A 12,582-nucleotide genomic window follows, 5' to 3' on the forward strand; every position below is an offset into this window, starting at 1 on the left:
TATAGCAGGCTTTACAAGGAGGGGATATTTTAGAGAGCCAATATGTTGATCGATCCACAGCACATTCAGGTTCTGTCCCAAATGGCACCCTATACCCTATATAGTGCACTACTTTTGATCAATCAATCAATCAATTAAATGTATTTTTAAAAGTCCTTTTACATCAGGGCCCTTCAAGGGGAAATTTTCCTCTGCTCTCCCTCCCACTCTCTACAGGCATGGACATTAATTTGTCCATGCCACTAAATGCAAATTCAGCACCTCAGTGGCACCTCCTCGTCCTAGTGAGAGGGCATGCTGGGAAGGGAAAGTGTGTGAGTCTGGCCTGGGAACCCACAGTGGTGCTGTAGGGTTCTGCTGCATGCATGATGACAGGGTTATTGAGAAATAGCAATTCAAGAGGCCAGAAGAAAAGTTCATGCAACGACTGTAGATGACGGTCAGTTACACTGAAACAGTCTGTACTGAGTTCTACATGGTTTCTGGTCACGGTTTTATCTGAGAGTAGTGGGGTAAGGACCATACCAGTATCGTGATACTTGTTAGTATCGTGGCAAGGATTTAACTTCTTTAGTAAAACAGCCCTAATGTTGAAAACAAACATCATTATGTTGTCATTCAGAGTCACATTTCCTATCCAAGCTATAGCAGAATATTTTACATACAGCAGGTTTTTAAAGGACCAAGAGTTTAGTCTGCTTAGTGTTTTCAGTTATGCTACAGAAAACATATTGCAATACTGGCAGGGGTGAAAGTAGATTTCATTTCTTACCAGTACGGCAGCTGAGGCTTGTGCAAACCGGAACAGCTCATAGGAGCAGGAGACTCTCTCCTTACCGGTACGGAACTCCCTATGTGTGTGATAGACTAGACAAGATGCTAGTCTATCGCAGGGCCTTAACCCCAATCTACCTCCTTAATGCTGAGTCTATCGCAGGGCCTTAACCCCAATCTACCTCCTTAATGCTTAGTCTAGTCTATTGCAGGGCCTTAACCCCAATCTACCTCCTTAATGCTTAGTCTAGTCTATTGCAGGGCCTTAACCCCAATCTACCTCCTTAATGCTGAGTGACAAGCAGAGACGCATCAGGTCCCATTTTTAGTCTTTGAAAAAAAAAAAACGCTCTGTGTGTGTGTGTGTGTGTAGAGCAGAGATAGTACAGAAAGCCCAGGCAGAAGCACACAGCTGTCCTACTGAAACATCACTACCAGCTCCAGGGGGAGAGAGGGATAGAGAGGGGTAATGGAGGGTGGGAAAGGGGGATGGAGGGAAAGAGAGAAAACATGGTCATTGTGCAGTAGAATCTACGGCAGGGGTAGTTTTGATTATTTTTTGATTATTTACACAAAAAAAAAAAAATTCTCCCCAATTTCGTGGTATCCAATTGTTGTAGTAGCTACTATCTTGTCTCATCGCTACAACTCCCGTACACGTACGGGCTCGGGAGAGACGAAGGTTGAAAGTCATGCGTCCTCCGATACACAACCCAACCAGCCGTACTGCTTCTTAACACAGCGCGCATCCAACCCGGAAGCCAGCCGCACCAATGTGTCGGAGGGTACACCGTGCACCTTGGTTAGCGCGCGCTGCGCCCGGCCAGCCACAGGAGTCGCTGGTGCGCGATGAGACAAGGACATCAAGCCCTCCCTAACCCGGACGACGCTAGGCCAATTGTGCGTCGCTCCACGGACCTCCCGGTCGCGGCCGGTTACGACAGAGCCTGGGCGCGAACCCAGGGACTCTGATAGTACAGCGCCCTTAACCACTGCGCCACCCGGGAGGCCCATGTTTTTGATTTAACTGACCTGGAAGACCAGGTGTGTTGAATTAGGCAATCATTGAACTGATCAATTAGCCTAGTTGGAACAAAATCCGGCAGGAACAGGATTGCCTACCCCTGGTTTACGGTATAAGAGACTGTGACCAATCAAAGCACAAAATTATGACAATAAAAAATACATACTTTAACTGACATAATTTCAACCACAGCTCAACTCACTCAACACACAAACCGTAAAGTCCATGAATGGGTTCATCCCCATCACTTCACCTCACATACCATGCTTGGTTAGCTTGGTTAGTTACACAGACCTGCACCAACAGTCACACATGGCCCACTCTGACACACAGCTGACATGGAGTTCCCCAAATGAAGTTTCAAAACTCAAGAACCAAATCTAACCTTGGACTGATAAACTGCTGTTACAAATGTGTAATCACCTAACGGAAACATAATGTAAATCAATTGCATATTCACATGGTGATAAAGTAGACTAATTTCTTAAACTTACACCCAGAAAATAAATATAAAGTCACCCAAAGTTGATTTATGCTGGTACAGTAACTATAGTGCAGTATCACACACTGCATTGAACTGCATAAGTGTGGTCATCATCTCCATGACTCTGCGGAGGGGCTCTAGGACCCAGGGAGCCGCAAGAGCTAGCATCTTTACAATCCTCAATGTCATCATTATATATGGACTCCTGCTACTATTAACACTCTACTCACATACTGTACATGCACAGACAACTACGGCATGCAGATATACACAGCTAGGGGCTAGCTAGCATGTGCAAGTTTCATAACTTCCAAGTGCAAACACAAAGTGAAGCAGCCGGAAGACAGAGGGAGTGAATGGGAGAGGGAGAGAGAGAGGAAGGGAGAGCAGGAAGAGAGGGAGGGAGGGAAAGGAGTGGGAGGGGAGGCTGCATCCCTATGAACGCACGTCCACCCATCTCAACTCTGCTGCTGCTGTGGATGGTCCAAAGCACTAACACCGGCCAGGCTGCAGTCGGTCCCAAGCAGCACGGAACTGAGCCAAAAGCCAGAAAGCTATACAGAGAGATGGATGGATAAATGGATGGATACCTCCGAGGCATACGAGGTGGAGGAGGTGGCAGGCCGAAGTTTTCCTCCGGGGTGGTGTGAGAGGAGTGTGGAGGCTGTCTCCTCCTGAGGCTGAGCTGTAGCTGCTGTACTGACCCTGGTTCAGTTTACTGAGGCAGCCCGAGTTGCAGAAGGAGCGGACCGTCCCTGGTTCCCAGCAGCCCCGGCCCTTCATCCCCCTCTCTCTCCTCTCTGCTCTGCAGGCCCGGCGCTCCCCGAGACGCGACACTAGCCTGGGCCGCTACATCATCCTGGCGCGGGGGGGCGGAGGCAGCAGCGATTGTCCTTATTCAGCATTGCAGCGGGCACACACACTGCTCACACACACATTCACACGCCCGCACGCTATGACAAGGGAAGGGAGGCTGGCGCTCCCCTCTTGCATTCGTGTTCTCTCCCTCTCCTAGCTTCGGCTCTTCTTCTCTGAAACGCTCTCGCTGCACACACACTCAGAGCACAGCACATTTACAATTCTCCTCCACATGCTTCTCTCAATGCAGTGCAGAGTGGAAAGGAGGGAAGGAGGGAGGGAGGGCGAGGCAGAGAGGAGATAGATGACTGCCGGCTGCCGAGACCTATAGAACCTCGACCAGAATGCATTACTACTTCCCCACTGCCACAGCCCCCCTCCCTCCCGCTGCTTGCCGGCATAAATCAATAGTTAACGGCTTCACTGCTGCACAGATTACAGTGAGCATTAGGGACAGTGCTTCACAGATCACCAAACTACCACGGTGTGCAGGTGTGTGATATGATACTGGTGTTAACCTCATGTGGAAACTACAGTCAAGGACATACAGGTCAAGCAATCTGTCATCTCTTTGCTGTCTTCAATAAAATATCTATCTACCGATCACCTCTCTGCTATTCTCTGCCTCTTTCCCACGACCAGTGAAGCTTTCCTGGAGAGACCAATAGTAGCGATCAGGCGACTGCGCAATTCTGACCCCCTCTAAAAGGGCAAGGTCAATGCAGAGATGTGATAGCAGAGATATACTACTGTTACTGTGGCTCTTCTCCTCAGCAGCATGCACTGCTCTGCTGCACCCACAGCAGTGTTCAGAAGGGGGGAGGTGATCATTTTAATACGGCTGCCAAGGGTTCATGCAGTGTACTGCATTTGCATTCCAAGGTGACCTTGACCGCCCAAAGCTTTCTGCCTCCCTCTGTGTTGCGCTCGCACACGCACACACCTTGAGAAAGGGGAACAGTCTCACACACACATGTATTACCAACAATAACTAGGCTGTCCTCTGATCATATCCTCTGTTACCCTCTATAGGCTCATAACAGCAGCTAATGTCGTCGCTGTCCGAATGAGCGGATGTTAAGCGTCGCAATTCGCATACACATTGGAGCATGGCAACAGAGACCGTTTATTTATAGTGATCCACTTGAATTCTGCTCAAGCTGCTGCTGACTCCTCTGGGAAGGACACACCATGACAATGTGTTTGTATTATCGGCAGCTGTATGAGCTGTCATTAACCATGTCATGGTTCCAGGGGTGCAACTTTCATTGGGGACAGGGGTGGACATGTCCCCCCGACATTCTGAAATTGCATTTTTGTCATTGGAATGTAATACAAAATATGGCAAGAGTGTGCTTTAGGACCAGGCGGACGCCTCCGAGCAGTCGGGAAGACTATTTGGAGTGTTTATCCGACTGGATTTACAGTGGTTCTTTGTTTAAAAGTTGTGTCGTACTGCAACACAGCTTGCGGGCTGCCGCAGAATTCTACGGCACGTTGTGTGTCAGCCATTGTTGCCATTAATGCTAGTTAGTGATAGTTTGACCACCAGAGGGCATCTTTGAGAACACTTTTACATTTTTAATATTGGCTGTACTTTTTTTATAAGAACATAGTATATGGGATTGATTAAGAAATGTAGCTTAATTCATTTGATTAATATTATGGTGTTTCTATTTCTAGAAAAAAAAGTATACATCTGACAGACAGCGTCTGATTCAGTAACACTAAACAAGGATTAGATGGAGGCAGATGTTATAGGAAGAGACTTGGATGTATAGCTGAGGGAAAGGTGGGAAGCATCTGGGAACCTACAGTACCTTTTATTTAGCAAGAAGAAAATAGGAGAATAAGAAAGAGAGAAAAAGTTGTGTTAACATAGGGGGGTGGGGGGGAGCATTGAGTGGCTTTCAAACGTTGGCGCTGTACAACGTGACCGGTTGGGAGTAGGCTACTAAGTGACTGCGTGTGAAGAGCAATATAATCCTAACATTTCCACACCCTAATTGTAGTCTAGCTAATACCCAAACGGAGATTGAGTGAAAATAAAACCTCATTGATTTATTAATACCATTCCCCATGCTCATCTCAGAGCAGCGCCAAACGGTGTTGAAATAGTTGACCACACACGGGTAGACCATTGCTTCAAATCCTATTATAACAATTGGATGAATTTGGGTGTTCCAGTAAGCAACAATTTGTTGCCTTCTTTGTTGCCTTCATTAGCCTACTTTATTCTTAAAAGACCTCCAGCACAGAGAAGAGAAAATGATTTAACTAGGCAAGTCAGTTAACAACAAATTCTTATTTACAATGACGGCCTACACCGACCAAACCCGGACAATGCAGGGTCAATTGTGCGCCATGGGACTCCCAATCACAGCTGAATAAAGCGATTGAATTCACAAACTAATTTGACTGTTTTTCATAATTTGACCGTGGTATTCCATTTCCAGCAAGATTATTCAAGCCATCAACTCACTGATGGTTGAAGATGATGAGCGATCAGCAAAGGCAATCTGGAATCTGCTGGCATCAGCGTACAAGATCGCTCTAATCACAGTCAGAAAACAATTGAAGAAACTTGAGTGGATTTATGGAAAGGCTCTGTAAGAGATTATATATATAAAACATTAACCATGTGTGTTCTCTTGTTTTGTACTGTTCTGTAGTTTTAACCTAATGATTCGTCTGACAAACAAAGAACTTTGCTCGCCGCAAAACCTGTTCGTATTGAAGTATAACTTTTGTATGACTGACGCATTTAGTGAGAGGTCTAATGCTTTAATATTTAATCATTTCTGCCCTCTGAATTCATATTCATTATATAAATAGGCCCATGTGCACCTTCATCAGATGAACCGCAACATGTCGGCTAAAGCGATTTAATTAATTAAATGAATTAATGCAACTGAAAGTTTTTAATATTGTGATCGTGAAGAGCAATATTATTTTATTTCCAAATAAAAATCTGATTGATTATCAAGACCAGTCCCTATGCTGTCATTCAGTGATATTTATTCCCATAGTAATTCGCTATGGAGCCATTAATATATTTAAAGTCCATTAACTCGGGCAAGAGTCAACTGTCCTGCTGATAGTTGAAATAAACACCTGCATTTTGAAAAGGTATTTTTATTATTTTAACAAAAGCATAAAGATGTTGATGAAGAAATCCTGTAGAGTATATGGCTTACACAACATTTTGCGGTTGCATGATGTTTGTAGTTAGAAACGTAAAACTTTAGAGTACTTAATACATAGCAAATTGGGGGGATTATTTAAAAAATAATAATTCACACCTAGCGCAAGCTATCCTTTTGTAAAGGTTTTAGAGTCTATTGTCCTGCTAATAGCCCATTGTGGAAACGTTGTTTGCACCCATAGGTTTTAGAAGATCTCATACAACGGCTGTGTGCTACTCTCTTCACAGAACAGCACAAACTGGCTCTAACCAGAATAGAAAGAGGAGTGGGAGGCCCCAGTGCACAACTGAGCAAGAGGACAACTACATTAGTGTGTCTAGTTTGAGAAACAGACACCTCACAAGTCCTCAACTGGCAGCTTCATTAAATAGTACCTGCAAAACCACAGTCTCAACGTCAACAGTGAGGAGGCGACTCCAGGATGCTGGCCTTCCTTTCCTGTAGCGGTCATGAGAGCCAGTTTAATCATAGGACTTAATGGTTTTGTGACTGTACTTGAAGAAACGTAACTTTTAACAAAGCACACCTGTTAATTGAAATACATTCCAGGTGACTACCTTATGAAGCTGGTTGAGAGAATGCCAAGAGTGTGCAAAGCTGTAATCAAGGCAAAGGGTGGCTACTTTGAAGAATGTAAAATATATTTTGACACTTTTTTGGTTACTACATGATTCCATGTGTTATTTCATAATTTTGATGTCTTCACTATTATTCTATAATGTAGAAAATGCTAAAAAATGTGAAGAAAATGTGACACCCCCCCCCCAACTTCTAAAACCAAAGTTGTGCCCCTGTATGGTTACACTTTTATAAACAGTGCATGTCTGTAAGATGGATACTAAAAAGCCATGTCAGCAGTGTCCTGAGATAAGGATTTGGAATAGCATCTCTGGTGCATTTCTTGTGCGTGATGTGCACTACAGGAGGTTGGTGGCACCTTAATGACTGGAGCGAAATTAGTGGAATGATATCAAATTTATCAAACACATGGTTTCCATAGTTTCCAGGTGTTTGATGCAATTCCATTTGCTCCGTTCCGGCCATTATGAGCCATCCTCCCCTCAACAGCCTCCTGTGATGTGCACATAAAGAACACATATGTATGGATATTTTACACACTGTCTGTGACATTCTGCTATGAAGTAGATCTGTAGTGAAGGACATGGTGATAAACAGTCTTATATACTGAAGTAGAGCTGTAGTGAAGGACATGGTGATAAACAGTCTTATATACTGAAGTAGATCTGTAGTGAAGGACATGGTGATAAACAGTCTTATATACTGAAGTAGAGCTGTAGTGAAGGACATGGTGATAAACAGTCTTATATACTGAAGTAGAGCTGTAGTGAAGGACATGGTGATAAACAGTCTTATATACTGAAGTAGAGCTGTAGTGAAGGACATGGTGATAAACAGTCTTATATACTGAAGTAGAGCTGTAGTGAAGGACATGGTGATAAACAGTCTTATATACTGAAGTAGAGCTGTAGTGAAGGACATGGTGATAAACAGTCTTATATACTGAAGTAGATCTGTAGTGAAGGACATGGTGATAAACAGTCTTATATACTGAAGTAGAGCTGTAGTGAAGGACATGGTGATAAACAGTCTTATATACTGAAGTAGAGCTGTAGTGAAGGACATGGTGATAAACAGTCTTATATACTGAAGTAGATCTGTAGTGAAGGACATGGTGATAAACAGTCTTATATACTGAAGTAGAGCTGTAGTGAAGGACATGGTGATAAACAGTCTTATATACTGAAGTAGAGCTGTAGTGAAGGACATGGTGATAAACAGTCTTATATACTGAAGTAGATCTGTAGTGAAGGACATGGTGATTGATGGTCCCCTCAATGTAACATGATGCTTCGTGCTTAGGGATTGGGAGAGGGGGTGTAGGGGTGGAAACAGTTCACACACCCACCCACACACCCCTGTGGCTATAATCCCCCGCGCCCCAACCGGTGGAGGAGGGAATGACAGTGTTACGGAGGCTGTCAGGCTGCCTGGTAAATTGGGGCGTGTTCGCTTGATTAAGGGAAAAAATAAAAGTGACAGTTATTTTTCGGACTACAGTGTCATAAATTCCGCAGCAACTTTCCTAATAGCATAACGTGAGAAAACAGGGGCTGTGGATTCAGAGCTATAATAGTGTATCAGTGAGAGAACTGAGGCTGCTGTTGAGTGGTGGCTTGTGTGTCCCAAATAGCACCCTCTTCCCTATAAAGTGCACTGCTTTTGACCCTAGCCCTACAGGCCCTGATCAAAAGTAATGCATTATAAAGGGAATAGGGTGCTATTTGGGATGAATCCAGTGTGTTGGGGAGAAGGCGTGTTCTTCCGTATGTCCTAAGTCTTATACAGGGGAGGGAAACAAAGCCAGGTACCTCCAATTAATATCACACTCACTTGACCTGCATTTATTATTATCTCCTTTAATTAACAGAGCTACGGGTAACAGCGCAAAGACAACTGGAATGGGTTCCACCGACGTGAGTGAGTGAGTGAGTGAGTGAGAACTACAGTAGCAATGGTCTCTGAATGTCATGCCACTTCATCACAACAGTAGGATCCAGCAGAGAACACGCATTTTCTATGGAGATGAGACATTTTCGCAGTTTTGAAGCCAATTCCTGCAATCCTACACATTCTGCCATGGAGCTGAGAGAAAATGTTGCAGTTATAAAGCTAATTTCCTGCAATTCCATGCATTTTGCCATAGCTAATGCTGTGTTCAAGTTGACTGGATGTTCTTTGGGTGGTGGACCATTCTTGATACATACGGGAAACTGTTGAGCATGAAAAACCCAGCAGCGTTGCCGTTCTTGACACACTCAAACCAGTGCACCTGGCACCTACTACCATACCCTGTTCAAAGGCACTTAAATCTTTTGTCTTGCCCATTCATCTCTGAATCGCACACATACACAATCCATGTTTTAATTGTCTCAAGCCTTAAAAACCCTTCTTTAACCCGTCTCCTCCCCTTCATCTACACTGATTGAAATGGATTTAATAAGTGACATCAATGAGCGTTCATAGTTTCCACTTAGATTAACCTGGTCAGTCTGTCATAAAAAGAGCAGATGTTCCTAATATTTTGTTCACTCAAGGTATGTCCATTATATTATTTACATACTTTATACAGTGGGGCAAAAAAGTATTTGGTCAGCCACCAATTTTACAAGTTCTCCCACTTAAAAAGATGAGGCCTGTAGGTACACTTCAACTATGACAAAATGAGAAAAAAAATCCAGAATATCACATTGTAGGATTTTTAATTTATTTATTTGCAAATTATGGTGGAAAATAAGTATTTGGTCAATAACAAAAGTTTATCTCAATACTTTATTAGATACCCTTTGTTGGCAATGACAGAGGTCAAACGTTTTCTGTAAGTCTTCACAATGTTTTCACACACTGTTGCTGGTATTTTGGCCCATTCCTCCATGCAGATCTCCTCTAGAGCAGTGATGTTTAGGGCTGTTGCTGGGCAACACGGACTTTCAACTCCCTCCAAAGATTTTCTATGGGGTTGAGATCTGGAGACTGGCTAGGCCACTCCAGGACCTTGAAATGCTTCTTTGGGATCATTGTCATGCTGAAAGACCCAGCCACGTTTTATAGTCAATGCCCTTGCTGATGGAAGGAGGTTTTCACTCAAAATCTCACGATACATGGCCCCATTCATTCTTTCCTTTACACGGATCAATCGTCCTGGCCCGTTTGCAGAAAAACAGCCCCAAAGCATGAGGTTTCCACCCCCATGCTTCACAGTAGGTATGGTGTTCTTTGGATGCAACTCAGCATTCTTTGTCCTCCAAACACGACGAGTTGAGTTTTTACCAAAAAGTTATATTTTGGTTTCATCTGACCATATGACATTCTCCCAATTTTCTTCTGGATCATCCAAATGCTCTCTAGCAAACTTCAGACGGGCCTGGACATGTACTGGCTTAAGCAGGGGGACACATCTGGCACTGCAGGATTTGAGTCCCTGGCGGCGTAGTGTGTTACTGATGGTAGGCTTTGTTACTTTGATCCCAGCTCTCTGCAGGTCATTCACTAAGTCCCCCCGTGTGGTTCTGGGATTTTTGCTCACCGTTCTTGTGATCATTTTGACCCCACGGGGTGAGATCTTGCGTGGAGCCCCAGATCGAGGGAGATTATCAGTGGTCTTGTATGTCTTCCATTTCCTAATAATTGCTCCCACAGTTGATTTCTTCAAACCAAGCTGCTTACCTATTGCAGATTCAGTCTTCCCAGCCTGGTGTAGGTCTACAATTTTGTTCTGGTGTCCTTTGACAGCTCTTTGGTCTTGGCCATAGTGGAGTTTGGAGTGTGACTGTTTGAGGTTGTGGACAGGTGTCTTTTATACTGATAACAAGTTCAAACAGGTGCCATTAATACAGGTAACGAGTGGAGGACAGAGGAGCCTCTTAAAGAAGAAGTTACAGGTCTGTGAGAGCCAGAAATCTTGCTTGTTTGTAGGTGACCAAATACTTATTTTCCACCATAATTTGCAAATATATTCATTAAAAATCATACAAAGTGAATTTCTGGATTTAAATATTTTTTTTTGTCTGTCATAGTTGAAGTGTACCTATGATGAACATTACAGGCCTCTCTCATATTTTTAAGTGGGAAAACTTGCACAATTGGTGGCTGACTAAATACTTTTTTGCCCCACTGTATCTGGCTGGTTACTGCGTTTGAGAATAAAATCCAGACATTTCTTCTCACGGCCCCAATCAAAGAACTTTGTGCTCATAAGTTCTAAACCCACTCACTGAAGTGTCTAAGTTCAAAAGAGCAAACATTTCTCTCTGAGAAAAGGAAGCAACATTATAAAAAAGAAAGGTTGTGTTATGGATGAAACCGTCTCTGCACAAAGATGGCACTAGTTATGGTGATGGCAGCCAAATTGAACGGAATGTTCAAATCTTGTTCTTTTTTACATAAAGGACCAAGCAATGCCTACTACAAACTAAATGAGCATGGCGATTCCCTCTGAAATATGATCTCCATTCCTCCTGCCCTCTCCCTATGGACGACGCTAAGCCAGACATCAAAAGGAGGTTGAGGATCTTCAATGAACCATATGGTTAGAGCAGAGAGTTACTGCTTCTTGCCTGAGGCTGGGCCTGGGGCTGCTTTATTGCAGGGGGTAATGTATTGACGTGATGATTTGGCAATTACAGGCTGACACAACACTTCATATTAATGTCCCACGGAGCACCGCCCAATTATAGCTGACCGTCAATACACTAGACCAACGAGTCATCCCAGCTAGCAACTACTAAATGAATATGCATAGCCACTCGCTACACACACAAACACCAAACTGAGAATAATCTGAAATAACTAAATGTAACTCCAATGACAACAGTTAGCAGAAAAGACCAGAGGGAGAGGAAAGGTGACAGGAAGGAGGACAGGTCCTTGTCTACATTGAGCCTGGTGCCAGGTTTGCCCTCTTGTGGTGAGGGGGAAGGAAGGCACAGGTTTCCCAGCAGACCTAATGAAGCTGCTTTATTCTGTGTCCCAATGGCACCCTATTCCCTACATAGTGCACTACATTTGACCAAAATCTTTGGCCCATGGTCAAAAGTAGTGCACTATATAGGGAACAGGGTGGCATTTGAAGCAGCTTCAGTGTTCCTCCCCTGCTATTCCCATCAGGATGAAACCCCTCCATGGCCCCCAGCCTCAGCCTGCCAGGCCTGGCACAATGCCCAGCTGGAATAGTGATCCTCAGCCAGCCAAACAGAGAATGACTGAGTAAAGCAAGTCACTAACTAGAAGGAGAGGCAGCTGTCTGATCTTACTGTACAGGAGATTCAAGACAGACTTCAACATCAGGGTCCTGAGACATGGTGATGTGTCAGAGTCCCAAGCCATACAGATGAAAACTGATCTAGATAAGCCACGGGACAACAATCCAATTATGAAGGAAACCAGAGCAAACCAGAATACAAAAACCCCCCAGCTATACCTGTCATAACCCAACGTTTTAGGAGTTTAGAGGTTTCCCTGTTTTAAGAGGGGGGGGGGCACTTCTTCCATCTATGCACTGAGTGTGTGTGACATTCTGCATCCCAATGGATTGGTCTTTGAAGCAGCACAGCATACAGAGATCCTCATTGGACACACCTAGGACTGAGGCGGTCATGACATTTTGTCACCCGGTGATTGTCAAGCAAAAAACTGCCGGTCTCTCAGTAACTTACCAT

General features: G+C 44.1%; 1 protein-coding gene across 2 annotated transcripts in view; it reads right to left on the reverse strand.

The window, feature by feature from the left end:
• Positions 1-12,582, reverse strand: part of LOC115140101 (oxysterol-binding protein 2-like) — an 88,334-nt gene that overhangs the window by 41,415 nt on the left and 34,337 nt on the right. Inside the window, exon 1 of one of the 2 annotated variants that reach the window (XM_029678200.2) lies at positions 2,873-3,272. The exons of the other annotated variant lie outside the window; for it this stretch is intronic. Within the exon in view, the coding sequence (XP_029534060.1) occupies positions 2,873-3,065 (193 nt within the window). The 5' untranslated portion in view covers positions 3,066-3,272. Of the gene's footprint in view, positions 1-2,872; positions 3,273-12,582 lie in introns of those variants that run through there. 2 annotated transcript variants of the gene reach the window in all.

Source organism: Oncorhynchus nerka, linkage group LG13 (assembly GCF_034236695.1).
Source record: "Oncorhynchus nerka isolate Pitt River linkage group LG13, Oner_Uvic_2.0, whole genome shotgun sequence".
Lineage (NCBI taxonomy): Eukaryota > Metazoa > Chordata > Actinopteri > Salmoniformes > Salmonidae > Oncorhynchus > Oncorhynchus nerka.